This window comes from Emydura macquarii, unplaced genomic scaffold (genome assembly GCF_026122565.2).
Source record: "Emydura macquarii macquarii isolate MOO-44397 ecotype Brisbane River unplaced genomic scaffold, CSIRO-AGI_Emac_v2 contig_554, whole genome shotgun sequence".
Classification (NCBI taxonomy): domain Eukaryota; kingdom Metazoa; phylum Chordata; order Testudines; family Chelidae; genus Emydura; species Emydura macquarii.
Window position 1 is genome coordinate 6,733,576 of NW_027130691.1, and position 13,694 is coordinate 6,747,269.

At 41.5% G+C, this 13,694-nt stretch overlaps 1 protein-coding gene across 1 annotated transcript; it reads right to left on the minus strand.

The window, feature by feature from the left end:
- Nucleotides 1-859: 859 nt before the first annotated feature.
- Nucleotides 860-10,839, minus strand: ARPC3 (actin related protein 2/3 complex subunit 3). Its single transcript, XM_067539624.1, has 7 exons — nucleotides 10,715-10,839; nucleotides 9,137-9,236; nucleotides 6,895-6,971; nucleotides 6,536-6,604; nucleotides 5,033-5,159; nucleotides 2,585-2,679; nucleotides 860-1,336 (listed from the first exon to the last, which is right to left on the minus strand). The coding sequence occupies exons 1-7, from the start codon at nucleotides 10,718-10,720 to the stop codon at nucleotides 1,274-1,276; spliced, it is 537 nt and encodes a 178-aa protein (XP_067395725.1). The 5' UTR covers nucleotides 10,721-10,839; the 3' UTR covers nucleotides 860-1,273.
- Between the last annotated feature and the right edge of the window lie 2,855 nt (nucleotides 10,840-13,694).

The window sequence follows — 13,694 nt, forward strand, 5'->3', positions numbered from 1 at the left end:
GAATTCCCTTTCCAACCTATGCCCCCTACTTCCACCAAAGCAAGGTTGGTCCTGCTTTGAGTGGACTAGATCACCTCCTGAGGTCCCTTCCCTTCCGACCCTAATCTTCTATGGTTCTCCTCCCTGTGCTGGCTGTACCTTCACCCCTCCCATAACCTATCCACCATTGTCTGCCCCCTCTGTTCATTTCCAGCAGGACACCACTGTAGCCAGGCAGCTGACTCCTCCCCATTGCCCAGCTACCCCTGTAAAGCTTGGAAGTTGCAATTCTTTTGCCACAGCAGCACCCTAGTAGCAAAGAGAAGATCCTTGCGGGGATCCTTGTTCCACAGGCTGATATTATCAGCACAGTAGTCACTCTAACAACATGATTTTACAGTTTTTACTCAGGCAAAAATGTCATTGAAGAGAATATAGCTTGAATAAAACTTTAGGATCAGGCCTTATGTTGTTACTAATCAAGAAGAGAGACTTCTCAATGTAAGGCAGGCATTCTAGAGCAGAAAGGTAGCATGGACTAGTACCTAAGGTACTGGACTAGAATGTGGGGTGAAATCCTGGCTCCATTCTTTGGAGTCAGGATTTTATCCAGGGACTCTATTTTCTGGTCCACCATTGACCACCTATGTGAGGGCAAGACACCCCCTGTGCTTCTTTCCCCTCTTATCCCACGGGTGTCTCATCTATTTCCGCTGTAAGCTCTTCAGGCCAGAGAACGTTTCTGACTATGAGGCTGGAGAGTGCCTAGCATAACGGAGCCCTGGTCTCCACTGGGGTCTCTAGGCACTACTGCAATACAAATAAAGCATTGGGTTTTGTTAAAGCTATCTATGTTCATATGAGAGAAAGCAGCTACCACTTGAAATATAAGCTAAGTTTATTGAAACAGGAGTAAACTTCACTGTGCTTTACAATACAACCTGAGTGGATATCATTACTGGTACTCTATCCAGTAGAGTACTTAGATTCTCCTTTACATCTCTCGCCTTAGGCTTAAGTTGAGTCCTATCTTATACCTACCCACCGATAAATAATAAGCACTGATGATCTGAAACAGCATGTTAGAAATTTGTTTTTTAATTAAGCACCAGCTTAACATCATTTGCTTGCAGTACTCAAGTGGCTTTCTGTTCCATCTTCCCCCTGCAGATTGACAGCTTTTCCTCATAAGCATTTACTCTTCCGTGGTATAAAATGTATATGAAACAAAGGCAAAATATTTATACATCTTGCTGCAAAATGATTAACATTGTGGTTGTATCTCTTTGCCTCTTCACTGCCCAGGTCCTGACAGACTCTTGTTCATGAACTGCCTCTTCACAAAGCAGATCCACCACTAAGAGAAAGAAATATAAAGTGGGATCAGAAGACAGACTGTAGCAATTTCCAGGTAAGATGTTTGAGGCAAACAAAATAGGATTAAAAATGAAGTCATATACATATAATGGGCCTGATCCTGTATTAGTTGCTCATTCAATTTTCTCCACTGGCTTCGACTGGAATTTTAACGTGTGTAAGGAAGCAGGATTAGACCCAAAGCGTGGGTTAGGTTAACATGTTGTATGAGGTTGCAGTATCAGACTCTCAATTAAGGTTGAGGTGATCGTTCTGCTCTAAGCTTCTACTTTCTATTCCTTATAAAGAAGCATATTAGAGTCTCATTATTAATCTCAGTCCAATATTTTTTTTCTTTTTTTTTTTTTTTTTTTACAAAAAATGTAGGAAGTCAGTTCAGTCACTTTTGAATAAAGTGAACATAAAAAAAACCCCTATACAAGATCTACTTTAAAAACAACTTATTGTCTTGCACTTGACTCAAAACCAGATAAACTCAAGACTGTGGCTATGGCTGAGTCCTCAGTGACTTGTGGGCAATAATTCCAAAAAATAAATTGGCTTAATAATTGTAAAGTTAAAGTTACTGTTGCCTATGTGCAAATGTCTGCCCTTAAATGTCTGAATAGCAGTCAGTAACTAATGTATCCGTTAGCTGTTTTTGCTATTCGTATCTGTAGCGAAGAGCTTTCCCACATAGAAGTGATCACGTCAGAGTCAACTTTAATAACACTGAGTATCCTGAATGCTTTCTGGATTCAATGCAAGGAATTGAGGGTTCTCAGTTCCCAGGAGGTGCTCACCACTTCACAGGACTGGACCAACAAGTGGAGACTATTGCCTCCCTGCTCTTTAATAGGATGCCTCTACATATGCAGCCTAAATTGGCATTTGCTGCCATATTACATTACAAATGTTTGTCTAAGTTGCTTTTCACTATTCCACTGGCCCTTAAGTCTCAGGATTCTTGTGTGGCAGGTTCTCCCCAATCCCTCTCCCTGTGTTTTTCCTCCTCCCCCTTCTGATGTTGCCCTAATGCAGTAGATGCCACAAACAAGCATTCCATAACTATCCCTTTCAATTCCTTGGTCTACACCCAATGCACCTTTTCAATAGCAAACCAAGCCAAGTTTTACATTATTTCTGGGGCTGATATTTTAAAGAAGGAGCATTCCTCAAGTGTCCACCGATCAGAAAAGAAAAACAACCTGTAATGGGAATCACCCAGTCATTGAGAATAGCATCTTACCTTGCTCGGCTTGTCACTTTGGGGATCAAACACCTTTTCACAAAGCCTAAGACCTGTTTCTTGTCTCAGCTGTTGCAGGTAGGCCCTCATCACCTCTAAAACAGAGCATATACCAATGCAGATTGAAATACACAGGGTTAGAACCAGGTCAAATTCTATCCAGCCAACTGTCTCACTGTGTGACCTTAGGCAAATCACTTAGGGTGGGGTCCACAAAGGTATTGAGGCATTGCAACACTGAGCATTGTGGCACCTAACATTTAGGTGCCTAGAAAACCTCAGGAACAACGCTGCCATCCAAAAAGCCCAAGTTAGGTGCCGAGGTTCCCTATACAATGAACGGTGAGAGAAAGGGGTTGAACAACTGTGATCCACAAAAGCCAGCATGCTAGGCGGAGAGTCACCTAAGATAGCCAATGGGAGATGCTGACCTGAGAGGTACAGGCTAAACCCAGCCTCTCTCTCAGGTGCCTAAGTTTGGGCTGCAGGGTATTTGCCTAGCTCTGCTAGCGATCCACAAACCAGGGGAAGATAGGTGCTCGCTCATCTATGTTGCATGGAGGACCCAGGGGGACGACTTCCTCTGTAACTTTTAGCCTACTGGTTAGGACACTCATCTGACAGGTGGCAGATCCCTTTTCAAATCCCTTCTCCCTCTCAAAAGGAGGAGAGATTTCAACCACATCCTGGGTGTGTACCCTAGCCACTAGGCTAAAGGTTATGTGGGTGGTCTTCCTTCTCCTCCCCTCACCTCGGCTATTTTGTGGGAACCTGCCTGAAGGGTCTGATCTGGTAGCGGTGCTCAGATGCTGCCTACCAGATGGGACCCCCCTATGAGACGTAAGCAGCCGAACGCCTGTCTTCCCCAGTTTGTGAATCATTCTGGGGCTTTGGCGTCCGGAAACCTATCATGGGGCAGTAGTGCTCCTGCAGTGCATACCCTGGAGAGGGGGAAAAACCCCACCCTTAGGGCAGACCTACATTTAAAACGTGGCAGCAAAGATGCTATTACACTGATGGGAGAGCTTCTCCCGTCGGTGTGGGAAGCGGTCGCTATGTCGGTGGGAGGCTGTCACCATAGCACTGTCTACACCTAGGGTTAGGTTGGTATAACTGTGTCGCTCAGGGGTGGGGATTTTTCGCACCCCTGAGTGACACAGTTAAACTGATGTAAGTTTATAGTGCAGACCTGGCCGTAAATGCTGAGTTACAAGGCTCGGTGGCAGCTGAACGGGAGTTTTGTGGATTGCAGTGGTGCCTAAAAATGGGAGTTTTAGGTGCCTAAGGACTTCTGTGGATCCCACCCTTAGCCTCCCTCTTCCTTAGTCTTCCCTTTGCTGTCAAATGGGGATAACAGTATTTGCCTATTCAAGGGACTGTTGTGAGACTTAATTCATTAGTGATTGGAAAGTGCTTTGAGATCCTCATGATGAAGATGTTACGGAAATACAATGCATCATTATTCCTCAGATAGATTTAGCTGCTCAGCTTGACAGAATTAAGAACATTTCTATGCACTGAAACTCGTATCAGAATTCTAGGAAAACACCTGTCTTCAGAAGTCAACAACGGTATGATTACACCTTCCTTTCCTTTGATTAGGAAATTTCCATTACAATATTCATTGAAGTCCACTTATGAGATCTCTGTAAGCATTTTCTTAGTTATCATCTGAATGCTACCAATTACTGCTTTTCTGCTTTTTTTAGCTGTGTTAGAACCAAAATGTATGGAAAGGAGCACTGTAGATTTCCACATTTATAGTCACTCAGTGACTGCAAGAGTAAATTTGCTTAATTTACAAATGAAAAAGGTAACTCAGCCTGGGATCTTTCTGGTTCATGCATTAGCAGTAAAGGTTTTACAGATTATGTCTAGCCTACAGTTACACCTCTGCATTTCCATTGTTTTCTGTGGGACTGTCCAAACATAAGAGTGACAAGGTGGGTGAGGATTAATACCTTTTATTGGACCAACGTCTGTTGGCAAGAGAGACAAGCTTTCAAGATTACACAGACCTGAAGAAGAGCTCTCTGTAAGCTTTTCTCTCTCACCAACAGACGTTGATCCAATAAAAGATATTACCTCACCCACCTGGTCTCTCTAAGATCCTGGGACTAACACGGCTACAACAATGCTGCATACAAGCACAAGAGCAGAATTTGGCCCTATAAATGGAACTTAGCTAACTAGACAGGTGACGTGAGAGCCAGAATAGGGTCCAACTCCCTCCCTCTGAGCTCAGCAGAGTGAAAATTAGGCACAGCCTATTTTTGTTCCTAAAGTCAGCAGATTTGAATCCAGGTACACACAGAAGGCAGAACCATCCATTTAGAAGGTGTTGTTTTACATAGTCACTTTTCTGGCCATAGCCACAGAATGATTCCAGGCTGTGAACTGCAGGCCAAATCATGGCTTTAAGAGACGCATGGCTACTTTTAATCTTACCGTCCTCCTGTTTGTTGCCGGGTTTGGCATAGAGGGCATTAAGTGGAAAGCCCGGCTCTCCAGGGATTGGGAAGTTAGTGATTCCTAATGTGTACATTTCCTTCTCTCCTTGGCCTTTTGAATTACACTGGAAGAACCAAACAAGAGAGATCATTAACAAAAACAAAACGAAACACACATACACAAGCTGATGCAGTGTTAGATACCATTGCAGCCCAAATGTTATGTTGATACATATCAGGACTTCCCATGCAGGAGAAAGCACTGAAGAGTCCTTATGTATCTATCTAATTAATGAAAAGGGTCTTTATAGCATACAAGGGCTACATAAGAGGTTTTCTGGAATATCTGTGGCTCTGCCAGTTGGGACTGATGTGTGGTCTACATGCAGGTTTTCTATGTTAATTAAGGGGTGGGGGCTTTTGTTTTGTTTTTTTAATTTTTAACCACTAAAATAGTTATACCTGAACAACGTCTAGTGTGGACGCAGTTATAGTGGTATAAAGGTGCCTTATACCAGTAGAGCTTATTTCCCTTCCTGTACAGAAACAGCTATACTGGTGTAAGCACCCTCATACCAGCATACCTGGGTCCACACTTGGGGGCTTGAACCCCTTTATCTGTACTGATGTAGTTAAAACTGTACAACTTTTGTGCATAGACAAGCCTTAAAATTGAATAAAGTGGCCAAATTCTTCTTCAGACATGAATGTGCAACCCCCACTGGCTTCAATGATATTGTGCACAGATGTAATCAAAGGCCAGATGGGACACACAGTAGGCAAAGAAAGTTAAAAAGTCGAGAGATTTAGGGAAGGGAAAGATTACAGTCAGTTTGAATTGGGTGCTTTCAGATTTGAGGAGCGGGTAGGGAGCAGCTAGTGAAAATGTTGGTAGAGGCTGATGACTAACAGTGATATTTGGAGGGGTGGGGAGGGAAAGAAAGAGGCAAGAAGCAGAGAGCCCAGACAGGTGAAAATTATACCACATACACAGTACTTCATGCTGCCTTTTATCCTGGCTACAACCCCCTGGAAAAAGAGGGCGGGGAAAGAATTAAAAAAGAAATAAAATAAAGGTTTACAGTGGAAATGCTGACAAGCTAAAACCATGGCAGGGCTGTCAGGCCCTGCTTTAAACATACTGTACACGTGAGAATATTACAGACCCAAGAATTAGCAACAGTACTGGAGGACAGAGGGCCAGGGAACAAAAAGAGGAGCACAGCACTGGGTGTCTGGAATTCCTGCCACTCACTCAGTATGGCCTTCGGCGTGTCACTTATCCCTTTTTAGAGAGAGGTTAATACTTACCTGCTATACTATACAATACTGATATATATCAGAAATAGGGTGTGAGGGCCCATGACTGTATGGTGCTTTAAAGTATTACGTTCTATCTAGGTTTTCACACTGCCTTCGCCAAATCAGCAGAACTGACACATTTTTGTTGCCATTTATTTTGTTTTCTTCCTTCAGCTTACATTCAACTTTGTTGTATTACCTTTTGCAGCTTTTTTAAGCATTCGGAAATGTAGAGAGTTATGTAAATCAAGGTTCTGTCAGCCTCATTCTGCAAAATAAAAGGAAGCAGAAGCCATCGCCATGGTTAGATTTTACAGCTGCTGACAAAGCTATCGCATTATCAGCCAATGGTCTCTCACAAAAGATGCACGTTGACCTTACTTAAACATAGTTTTAACTAGAAAAAAATGGTTTCCTTCGTTATGTACTACACACAAAATATACACATTCTCAGAAACGGCTTATTGCAGTAAAGTAGTTGTACGTTTTGACAGGGTGCCAGATTCCAGTAACTATAATGTGCACAGGGGTTTAATGTCTTAAATCATAATTTCTTACCTTAATTTCATAATTCTTGAAGAAGACATTTGCTTTGAAGTAGTAGATGGCTTCATCTATAATATCTGTGTCTTTTGCTAACAAGAAGAGTAGGAAATGGGGAAAATTAGGTAGCACTTAAAGATAACATCACTAGCTGTTAAAGACGGACACAGAAGCGCAATATTTGCTGAGACATACAGTAAATAATACCACTATCTTTCATTTCACTCATTTGCAAAAACAATAATGCTTACAAAAAACAAAGCCACGGTGATCTCATGCCACTTCCCAGCAAAGATTTAATAGAAAAATAAGTGCTGTGATAATATTGCATATGACTACAGCCTCATTACTTGCACACAGCAGCTTGTATGTACTGCAGGACACGTATAGTAATATGAATTTCATGAATTCAGACTTTACACTTGTCAAAATACATTTTACCATCAAGCAGCTTTGATTTTTTTTTTTTTAATCATAATTGCTCACTCCATTATGGGCAATAATCCAGTAATTCTCAATAGGTTTCCTCATCATTAGTGGGAAATAATGAGGCTTCTGTTGTCATTAAAATGCCTTTTGAGACCAGTTCTGGAAAAATAATCTCTGAAACACAACAGAAAACAAAATAAACTTCACTTTCGTCTTTAAAAAGGCACAGAGCAAATGACCTCACATTAGATTCAGCAAGTTCTGGGTTTCTTTAATAGAGATGTAGAACCATCTGAATTGAGACCTTTTCCCCTTTCAAATTCAAATGTTGTAATGCTGCCAGGTGGTCATGAGACACTGTGAAAGACTTTACAGGAGGAAAAATATTGAAGCAGTGTCCAATTATTATAACCAGGCTCTATGTAATGGCTCATCCCCATCCTAAAACCTACTAAAAGCCACAACTCAGAGACCACAGTGAATCTTGATGGCTGCATGATACAGCTGGAACCAGCCTGAAAATAGTGAATTTAGGCTTAATTTAAAAAAAAAAAAAAAAAACCCTGAGAATTAGGGAAAGTAATTAAAACTAGGACAGGGTCTCCATGTTGATTATAAACTTATGCACTCTGGAGGCATTAAAGAGAAAACAAATGGAATGTGTTCAGCATTGGGGAGAGACCAGGAAGATACCACATTATTATTTTTTATGGTAGCACCCAGAGGCCCCTAGATCAGGGCCAATGTTTGATCACTTCACATTGTTCCCTGCTTGCGTGTTATCCCCCTTTCCCCTGGCCTTCATCTGTCCTGTCTATTTAGACTGCAAGCCCTTTGGGACTGTGGATTCAGTGTTTGTGTCTAGCACTATGGGCCCCAACCTTGGCTGCTCACTAGACTCTATTGTGATAAACATGATTAACAATAATGGCTCCGTTCCATTAGACACTGTGTAACACATATGAAAATATGGTCCCAGATTCAAAGAGCTTATACACTAATGCCCCAATCCTGCCATTGGGTCTGTACAGGCGGACCTTTGCACCTATTGGGAGGCCTGTTAAAATCAGTGAGGCTCCACATGCATGCATGTGGATACAATTATAGGGCTGGTGACTTTGATTGCAAGTGACATAGGAAGACCTGAGATGATAAAAACGCTTAACAGAAGCAAGGGCTAGAGACAGGATACTATTTTGAGCTGGACAGAGTAACTCCCAGAGGCACAAGGGGGAGAAACCAAGATGGAGTGAAAAGAAAAACCACAATTCAGAAGCAATAAAGCTACAAATAATTTTGTACAAGAGTTCAAGAAAGGAGAGAATTTCACAAGACAGGATTGAGTAGAGTTTGGAGACAGCTGTTGGTTAAAGGCAACAGGGGTAAGTTTTAAACAGCAATTGAAAGAGACACACTGTAAAAATTAGATCAGAGGATTCCTCTTCCTGAAGAGGCATGCAGAGGCTTGGATTGGGGAAGATAAATGTTCCAGATAAATGGCACAACACCAGGAAAAAGCACACCCCAGTGCAACAGCATCCACAGCCATTTCAGAGCCATTTTCCTCCATCACAAGGAAGTGCCCCTATTTCTAATCTGTCCCTTTTCTCCTCACTCCGAGAATTGGGCACACAAAAAAGATTCAAAAGCCTCAGTTATATAGTGTTTATACAACAATCTCCTCTAACCATCTCCGGATCACTGATCTGAAACATCCGTCAGAGATGCCTAATGCAGCAGAGAAACATTAAGACTGGCTCTGAATGGACTGCAAAATAAATCAATGCAAATATGGAAATAGTGCTTTTAAAGAGTGTTGTGAACCTACTTTCCCTTGGGGCTGGTCCTTTGAACTGACTTCTAATGGGTAACAAAGCCATGTTTCCAATTAATTTGGTATCGGAGTCCATTAAAGTGGAATGATAAGCCTGTAACAAAGAGGAAGGCTGAATGTGAGTGATAAAAGCAAAACAAGCATTTAAGTTCTCCCGTGAAAGAATAAAATTACACAAACTCCCCCTACATCTCCTCCAAATGATGGATGCACAGTTTATCCAGTTACCATACCTAGTACCATGCCTGATGATCCAGTAACCAGACCTAGTATGTCTATTGCCATTTTCTCACCTAGTTAATTAGGCCTAAGTAACATTCTGGAAAAAAAACTCATACCATAGGCATAGTCTCACAGTAGCAATAATGGTGAATGCTATAACGTGGGTGTATTTCATAACCATGTTGTCTAACCCTACTCTAACCCAGAGCAAGTCTACATGACTTGGTGGTAAAAATGCTCATATCCTTCTCCATTTCCAGTCCCAGTGAAGCTTTAGCAGTGGACATTTTCCATAAAAATGTCAGTGCAGACACAGCTTTAGAATCATATTCTACTTTGGTGCATAAGGCTTTTCTTGACATTTGCAATACAAGACAATGCTGTATAAAAAAGGCTTATTCCAAAATATACATCCACTTAGAATATAAGTTGAAGACACTCTAAAACCCCAGTGTTGGTGTGGGTTTTCTGTTTGTTGTGGGGGTTTTTAATATTTTAATATAAAAGTAATTTTCACTTATAATTCCCCTAGCTTATCAAACAAGGGAATAGCCTGAATTTATTTAAGCATTTTAGTCACTGGAAAGGCTCACCTGGTCCCTAAGTTTTTGTGACAGATTCAGGGAGGCTTGAGTGAGGGGGGCAGTGATCATATAGTTATACTCTGTTTCAGTATACTGCTAAGTGATGCAGGACAACAGTGTTTTTCCATCCCATGAATGCTGTGTAAAGAAAGTCACACAAGCTAAACTGGGGTGAAGTTGCAATGTAAAGGCCCCAGTCATGCAACTAGATCTCTGAGTGCAGACCCCTTCAGCTGCAAGGAGCCCCCACTTAAATCAATCAGGGTCTGCCCACCCCGTCTAATCGTAAAATCATAGCCAAGTGATTCTGCATCAAGAAGCACACATGAAGCAAAATCCTTTGCAGGAGACAGTGACCAGAGAAGAGTATATTTTCTGTGCGGTGGGATTTTCAGTGTAGCTGACTATTGCCATAAAAGGAAGTTCCCCTATTTTTTTTAGAGGTGACACTTCCCACAGCAGCAGATGCAGTTTCACTTAGCTTCTTCCTATTTCTAAGCAGAGAAAGAAACCCAGACATGTTGTTACATTTAATAATATACCCGATTCCTTTAAACCCCACGGCTGGGCTGCAAATTGTGAAGGGAGAAGAAGCGAAGAAGCCCAACCTCCGAGGCCTAGCATCCCCAATAGCACTTCCTGCCCTTCCTTCCTTAGCTAGCAGCAACCCAGAGCCAGTGCCTGTTCTCACAGGGCAGCAGGATGCAGTACAAGCAAACACAAGAAGCCGGTGCACTGTAGAACTGCAAGCGGCTCTTTCCCTTACCGGCATTTTTGGTGGCTACAAGTCAGTTTCACAGGAGGAGACAGCAGGAAGCTGCTTGATCCAGCAATGCAGAGCTTTGCTTCCTGTCCCACCCAGGGCTGCTACAAGCAGGAAGTGACTGTGTGTGCATAGGGCAAGAGCTGGCCAGCAGGGGGAGTCAGAGCACTAAGAAGACACCTGCAGCTGAGCCTTTGAGGGTAGGGCCCCAGTGTATGTGCCTGCACACACCCAGCCAGAAGACACTTTTAACACCTTTTTTACTTTAACTTTTAACTGTGCCCTGGAGTCACCATCAGAATTTTGTCATGCACCTTCCCTAGCTTTGCCAGCAAAAAGGAGTCTGTAAAAACCATCTCAAGTTCACAGTGGCCCTGGCCACAGCTCATGGAACAGGCTCTGGTGAGATTCTCACTTTCTACATGCAGGGAACCCAATTCTTCCCTGATGTAACTTCTCTGAAATTAACGGGAGTCAGAGCCCGGATCTCTGCTTGCGCCGCTCTAGGTGGATTTGTTATTGCCAGGGGCCTGCAAGTCTGGGAGTGAACTGAGCCCACAAGGTTTTAGAGAGAGACATTCAGAGAGGTCAGCCCCACCAGTGGGAAGCACAGCTCTCCTTGTCTCCACTAAGGTTTGTACTGTGCAGCGACATTGGTTGCAGATTGCTGAATGCAAAGTATAGATGAGCCCCGTGGCCCCAGTCCTGCAGTCAGCTCCCACATAGACACAAAAAGTCCCCCCAAAATCATGAGCTTGACTACAAAATCATGATTTTTTTAAAAATAACATTTTGTGTTCTTTTTATTTGTGTTCTGGGCTTTGAGGGTTCAGCTTTTCTTCATAATCATGGTGCCTAGAAACTTTCTTTAAAAAGAAAATTGAAGTTGGGATTCTCACATAATCACTTGACTGCAGGAGTGGGGTTTTAAGAAAAACACCACCACCATGAGAGCTGGCACCGTTGTGGACACAAAGGCCCACTTGTTAGAATCCCAGTGCAGGATCAGAGCCTATCCCGTCTAAATGTTTAATTGTTTCTAATAGAAACCCAGAGGGGTAAGATGTGTCAATGGCACTTCCTCTTTTAATGAGTAAGAGAACGTGTTCTTTGATGACATTAGTACTTAAAACCAGTGAAGAAATGGCACATCTTCAGGGTATTGTTTGAGACCAGGTTTTGTAGAAACCATTTCAATTTTCTAGCAACATTTTGTTTCCCTGCTTTTATTTGTTCCTATCTGAACCACTCACTGCAACCCTTCACCAGCCACCAACCACTACCTTGCTTTTTTCTTTTTGAAGTGCATTTCTCTCCTCTACCTGCACTGATACCACCCCACAAAGGATTTGAAGTGGCTGCACTCTCCCCCAGACACACTGGAATTGCCTCCTCAGATTCACCCCGCTATTGCCAGGTTTGTCCCCCTTTGGATTCTCCTTGCGAACCTGCTCTTGATACCACCAGCTTAGACAAATAGATTCCTTGTTTCAAAGCAGAGGGCAGTTGGACAACCAGAGAAAGGTATCACTTTATTTTACCAAACCGAGAACAACCCTACAGATTAATAAATTATACCTGCTGATGTAAAAAAACAAACCTAGAAACTATGCTCGGCTGGTACTACACACTCAAGCTTATGTGGTTATAATATCCACAGTGTGGAATCCATTTCTTTGACTTGGCTTTTCCTTAATAAGGTATTCTTGCACACAACCACATATAAACTAATCAAGCTACTTCTAAAGATTGGGATGGGTAACAGATTGTCTTCTCTCTATTTAAATAACTGGGTGATGCTCCGATATTATGGTGATAGGGACCATTATCAGTACCTAAATATATACATTCTCCAATGGTAGGAATTTAATGAATGCAAAGCTCTATTAGAAAGTATTTGTATTTAATCGATTCAAACTTCCAGGGATACATTCATTTCAGTGGGTTAGAAATTCTATGCATCAATATGTTTCTATACCGTTTCCCTTTATAATAAGGTGCTCTATTTTTCTCCAAGGAATTAATGGAGAAGGTATTTAACACTTGTATTAAACTGAGCACATCCAAGACATGATCCCTATGTTCAAGAATAGGGATTTTTAATCCTATTGCAATGAAAAGGCAAATTAAAAATACAATCTTCAGCCAAAATCTTTTTGTTAGTCCATCTTTTAACATGATGCAGCTGAGTCTGGCATTTGTTCCAAAAATAAATCTACTTTATACCACAGCACAAATCACTGCAGGTTTCTGTGAGCGATCTGGTTTCTGATGATTAAAGAAAATCCTGTTTATGTGGACTGTGTCAGGTGTTTACATGTGATCAGCAGAAAATCCTAAACTGAAACATACATGAATATAAATACAGTGTGATACTAGAGGTTCAAATTATCACTTAAGGGAAGTGACAGAAAGCTCATCCTTAGAGCCATTTAGAACTCCAGAAATAGATATTGAGACATAGTCAAAAGATAGGATCCAAACACAACCCTAAATTGAACCATTAAACAATTATTTACATAAAGAAGACATATGCCAATTTATTTTTAAGTATTTGTAATAGCATTTCACAGCATGAAAAATTTGTAATACGTGCATCGCTACAAAGAATATATTTGAATAAAGCTCTCATATAAAAAGCTAGTAAATATTTGATAAGCTTATCAGTTAAATCCAAGAGTAGAATTGGCATGTATGACTTGCATACAGTTAACACTGAGGGCCAAATCCTGCAAACAGAGATATATCTGAGTAAATTTTATCTCTGTACAAAAGCAACAAAGGTTTTATTACGAAAGTTTAATACAAATTAATTTTCTATGGAGAAGAACATTAGACATGATACATAATTGCTTTATTTGCTACTGAATTCTTGCTTGGACAGTATACCCTCTGAAGTTATTATTGGTAGATAATATGAACAATCCTATGTAACTCTTGGCAATTTTAATCTAATTTAGTCATGCTTTTCTTTCTTAAATGG

Coding starts and splice junctions, on each gene's coding strand:
- ARPC3 (XM_067539624.1), bottom strand. Junction 5,160..6,535: donor GCTTAAAAAAGCTGCAAAAG/GTAATACAACAA, acceptor TGGTTCTTCCAG/TGTAATTCAAAAGGCCAAGG. Junction 1,337..2,584: donor AAAGTGACAAGCCGAGCAAG/GTAAGATGCTAT, acceptor TCTTTCTCTTAG/TGGTGGATCTGCTTTGTGAA.